This window comes from Bison bison, unplaced genomic scaffold, assembly GCF_000754665.1.
Source record: "Bison bison bison isolate TAMUID 2011002044 unplaced genomic scaffold, Bison_UMD1.0 scf7180017854923, whole genome shotgun sequence".
Taxonomy (NCBI): domain Eukaryota; kingdom Metazoa; phylum Chordata; class Mammalia; order Artiodactyla; family Bovidae; genus Bison; species Bison bison.
Window position 1 is genome coordinate 1 of NW_011485496.1, and position 1,238 is coordinate 1,238.

The 1,238-nt window shown below is 40.5% G+C and overlaps 1 protein-coding gene across 1 annotated transcript in view; it reads right to left on the bottom strand.

Moving 5' to 3' along the window:
- Positions 1-34: 34 nt before the first annotated feature.
- LOC105001399 (membrane-bound transcription factor site-2 protease) overlaps positions 35-1,238 on the bottom strand; it is a gene marked incomplete at its 5' end in the record, with an annotated part of 12,273 nt that continues 11,069 nt past the window's right edge. The window contains one exon of the mRNA XM_010857655.1: positions 35-279. Coding sequence (XP_010855957.1) covers positions 172-279 — 108 coding nt within the window. The remainder of the gene's footprint in view (positions 280-1,238) is intronic.

The window sequence follows — 1,238 nt, forward strand, 5'->3', positions numbered from 1 at the left end:
GGATCTTCCCAACCCAGGGATCAAACCCGTGTCTCTTATTTCTCCTGCATTGGCAGGTGGGTTCTTTGCCATTAGCACCACCTGGGAAGTCCCAGATTTTAGTAATAAGTCCTTCTAAATGAAATGCTTTTTTTGCATCCCGTATATATATAGAGAAAGAGGGAAATATCATTACCTAATAGCTGCTATTCCATGTCCAATTTCATGTACAACACCACTAATGAGGACTGCAGCGAAGAAATAGGTCAGTTGGTTGACGGGTAAATTAATGCCAGGAACCTGTTTATAGAAACAATGACAAATACACATTTGGGCACCAAGAGACCTGGATGTTCACTCTGTACTAACATCTAAACTTCCAAATCCAATGTTCTGTAAGCTAAAAATAATATAAACACTGATGGTCCACTTCTCCATTTCCATCACAATAAAAATAAAAACACCAGTTTTTTTTTTTTTAACTAAGCACATCAATCTAAAGAGAATAGGAAACACCAGATTAAAAAACTGAAATATTAGCTTCCCAAACTCTTTACCATGGGAAAGAATTAGGGAACCTGGCAAAGTGCCAGGAAAGTCAGAGGGACAGTGAAGGAGTCAGCAGCCGATTCATTCTTAAGGGCTGGAAGCCCGATGTGGGAATTCTTGTTACAATTCCCAGTCCTTCTGCCAAAGTGTTATTGCAAGGTTTCAAGTACTTATGTGAGTGATACAGGAAGTCTCCACCCCCTCTTCAGTCAGTTTCATTTTACCACTATCAAGTTAAATGAGAGTTGATCATTAAAGGCAGCATAATAAAAGTGCCTTATTGGTGTAGGAGCACCATGCCTTTCATTTTTTCTATTTCATCAGTTTGTCTAGTACATTGGTGATAAAAGCACTATCAAAATGACACATAAATATATAAAAATTGAAGTTTAATGCAAAAAGAAAGCCATATGGAACATCAGTTCAGTTCAGTTCAGTCACTCAGTCGTGTCTGAGTCCTTGCGACCCCATGGACTACGGCATGCCAGGCTTCCCTGTCTGTCACCAACTCCCAAAGTTTACCCAAACTCATGTCCACTGAGTCGGTGATGCCATCCAACAATCTCATCCTTTGTCGTCCCCTTCTCTTCCCGCCTTCAATCTTTCCCAGCATCAGAGTCTTTTCCAGTGAGTCAGTTCTTCACATCAGATGGCCAAAGTATTGGAGTTTCAGCTTCAGCATCAGTCCTTCCAATGAATATTCAGGACTG